The sequence below is a fragment of the Elephantulus edwardii genome, unplaced genomic scaffold (assembly GCF_000299155.1).
Source record: "Elephantulus edwardii isolate Elephantulus edwardi_28Jun2011 unplaced genomic scaffold, EleEdw1.0 scaffold00020, whole genome shotgun sequence".
In the NCBI taxonomy this organism is placed as follows: domain Eukaryota; kingdom Metazoa; phylum Chordata; class Mammalia; order Macroscelidea; family Macroscelididae; genus Elephantulus; species Elephantulus edwardii.
The window spans coordinates 9609424-9613318 of NW_006399770.1; the positions used below are offsets into that span (position 1 = coordinate 9609424).

At 35.4% G+C, this 3895-nt stretch overlaps 1 protein-coding gene across 1 annotated transcript in view; it reads right to left on the bottom strand.

Moving 5' to 3' along the window:
* The window catches only part of DPYD (dihydropyrimidine dehydrogenase), a 1462963-nt gene that overhangs the window by 1109271 nt on the left and 349797 nt on the right, over positions 1-3895 (bottom strand). Inside the window, exon 4 of the mRNA XM_006882430.1 lies at positions 3404-3491. Coding sequence (XP_006882492.1) covers positions 3404-3491 — 88 coding nt within the window. The remainder of the gene's footprint in view (positions 1-3403; positions 3492-3895) is intronic.

A 3895-nucleotide genomic window follows, 5' to 3' on the forward strand; every position in this document is an offset into this window, starting at 1 on the left:
AACAACAACAACAACAACAATCATTTATCCGTACCTAGTCATTCAATTTGTGTAATGGGCAAATAAGTAAAGACTATATGAAGGAGGATGTAACATCAGAATTGGAGGAAAGCTCATCAACAACCTACATTATACAAATGACACAACCTTGCTTAGAGAAAGTGAAATGAACTTGAAGCATTTCCTGAAGATAAGAAATGAATCTTCAGTGAGGATTACATTTCATAATGAAGAAAACAAAAATCCTCACGACTGAGCCAATAGGTAACATCATGATGGATGAAGAACAGATTGAAGTTGTCAACAACTTCATTTTACTTAGAGACACAATCAGCACCTATGGAAGTGGCTTTCAAGAAAACCAATGACGGTATATGACTCTATCATGAACTGTAAAACACCTCATTTGACTCAAGAGAATTGGAGTCAGAGTACCTTAGAAGGAAGGAAGGTAAAACTCCTTTTCACACAGTGCACATGGTATTAGGAGAGACAAGTCCTTGGAAAAGGACATTATGCTTAAAAAAAACAGGGCATGAGTAAAAGAGAGGGGAAAAGTAGAAGTTTAGAAATGGGGTGTATTGGCACCGTGACTGCAACAATGAGTTTAACTAGAGCAGAATTCCTGAAGATAACCCAGGATTAGAAAGGATTTTATTTGGTGTATATAAAGTGGCTATGAGTGGGAGCCAATTCAAAGGCATAATACAACAGGGGAAACATTGTTAGCATGTATTTTCCAGGTGGCCCATTATAGCTCTTACATTGTAGTTGTTAGGTGCTATCCAGTTGAGTATGACTCACAGAGACCTTACGAACAATTAACCTGAAACCTGCCCTATCCTGTGCCAATCTCATTACCTTTGACACACACCCTAGAGCCCATTGCTGAAGTCACCATATCAATTTGCCATATCTGGAGTCTTCTTCACCCTTGTTGGCCCTCCGTTTCCAAGCATGGTGTCCCTTCCAAGGAACAGTCTTATCTAGCTACATGTCTATAGTATGAAAGATGAACCTTTACCAACTATGCCTCCAAAGAGCACTCTAGCTACACTTTGCTATAGACATATTTGTTTGTTGTTTTGGTAGGTCATAGGGTATTCAGTACACTTCTCTAACACCACATCGATTCTTCTGTAATCTTATTCATTATCCAGCTCTCTGGTGCCCAGCAGGTGACCGAGAAGACTATGGACTGAATCAAGCACATCTTATTCTTTAAACTGACAGCACTGATCTTCAGCATTTTGCAGAGGACACTGACTGTGGACCTGACTGCAGGTACCAAGGGTGTTAACTGTTGATCTGAACAAGATGAAATTATTGACAGCTTCAACTATCTCATTCTTAAGTATAAGACTAAAATTAGGTAAAAGAAGCAATAGTTTTCAGTCAAACCTCACACTGACTTTCAAATTGGGCATTTAACCTTACTTCTTTTCAGTGTAATAGAACTAAGACTTCATAAAAATCTTGCATATATTGTATTAACATATGAGTGAAAAGTCTTGTGATGAAGCATGCTTGGGATGTCATGAAGTTAATAAATGAGACTGTATCTTCGTAAGCATCTTCCCACAATATCATTATTCAAAGATGTTCACAACTTAATCTAAGTTTCCATGACTTTTGTTTTTCTTGCTACTCTTCTTCATGCAAGCAAGTTTTCATTTATTCTAGCCACAGCGAAGTAATGAAAGTCCAAAATTAGCAAAGCACTTTCTCACAACCCTGCCTTTTTCCATGCTCTTCACCGTCATGAACTGCAGCACTCAGTAAAGTGAGCTAAGGTTAGGATTTTTGTTTTGTTTTATTCATCTGTATTTGCTCCATAGAGAGGGACATCACACTTGCGAAAGTGGAGAATCCGTAACAGAGAGGAAGATCCTTAACCAGATGGATTGACAGAGTGATTTCAGTAATGGGCTCAAGTGTGTCAGAGACCATGAGGATGGCACAGGATAGGACAGGGCTGAGAGCTGCTGCTCATTAGGATTGCTACAGGTCACACTTGACTTGACAGTATCTAACATAAATAACTTTTCAAATACAGTATGAATTTCTAAACAGCAGAACATCATATCTAGGACCCACCTTACCCAGTGCCTGGCACTACGGTTGGCCAAGTAGTTGTTCCATAAATAACAGTAGCAACAGCATGTAGCAACCACTTTCATAGTATTTACCAGACTGAATGAGTAAAGAAATAGCAGATTCCATATAGACACAATATTTATTACATAATTAGAACATGTTTGATACTTCTATAAACAAGTATTATACCAATTATTACATAACCTTTCAGAACAGATAGCTTACTTTTATTCATGATATTGAAGGAATAATTTTCACAGGGTTGGCAATAAAATGTTAATCTAAAAGTTTGGGTTAGACTTTAATACCTAGTAAATCTGACCATGTAGATCAATGTTATCATTTTTAAAGTCTTTTAAAACCTTAAAACTACTTAATTACATATATTGTTGTTCTCCAGATGGATATGTGGATGGATAGATAAATAAATATAAACATAGTGCTTTTATAACCGACACTTGGGTTTTTTGGTTTAAGGGAGACTGATTTTTCAGGGAGCCCTGCTGGCAGTCTGTAGGGAAGTGTGCTACTAACACCAAGGCTACACTCTCTGCTGGTTAAAATCTACGAGCGGCTCCAAGGGAAAAATGGGTAATATCCTCCCCGGAAACTCAGAGTCTCAAAAACATTAGAGAGGGAGTTGTGTGTCAGTTTTCACTTGATGGCAATGAGTTTATGTAAGGATCTTTGTAGCATTTTTTCAACATTAATGTTAAACTTTCTGAAAAGAGAGTTTTTCCAGATTATGAAAAATCCTCCTTCAAATTTTCCTCATTCATTATAAGATACTTTGCAAAGAGTGCTCTTTGTTCCTCTCTAAAAATTTAAATATTATTAATTAATCATTCCATCACTCAACCATTCACTTAATAAATGAAAACTATACTAAGGTTTATATTGCTTTAAAAAAATCTAACAGCAAAAATTCTTCTGGAAATAACATTCTAAAACTCTGTTTTTATGCTTACTTGACTTGTCTCTGTGGGGGTTTTATGTTGTTGTTTTTCTAAGTTACGATTATCAAATTTACTCTAAATCTTGAAAAAAGTTTCTGTAAGTGGAAATTGGAATCTAGTAAGTCTATTTCCTTGGCATGGTTCAAGATTTGTGACTTCTAAAATAATATTTCATAAATTTGAAATGTGCCTGATATAAATACTAACATTTTATTTTAGATGGTTTATCCAAATTAACTAAGGTGTGCTTTATGCTTTAATCACAGTATAAATATTAATCATTAATATAGTATTAATAAATATAATAAGGTATTATCAAGTTCCATTTGCAGGGGTAAATCTGAATTTACCTTGTTTGCAATACTTGTGATGAATGATTTGATGTCCAGATTTGTTGGGCAGCTCTTCTGACAGGGAGCATCCACACATTTCAAACATCTGGGGATAAAAAAAGTTGTTAAAGAAGCTAGTTATGTAACTAAGGGAATATTCTATTTTCTGCCTTGTACTTATTGACAGCCACTAAGAAGAAAAATTTTAAAAATTCTATTTGTACATATAATACTTATTTTTAAACTACAAATAAATTTAAATGTATTAGACTCTGAATTTGATATATTTTTATACTTCCTGAGATATAAACTGAGGAGAACCTGAAGCACTTGTTGCAGAAGGTCAATGACTGCAGCCTTCAATATGAATTGAAGCTCAGCATTAAGAGAATTAAGATTTTCACCACTGGACTGATTGGCAGCATCTTAATGTATGGTGAAAAGATTGAGATTGTTAACAGCTTCCGTTTGCTTGGTACCAGCAGCCAGGAAATTAAAAGACAAATTGCA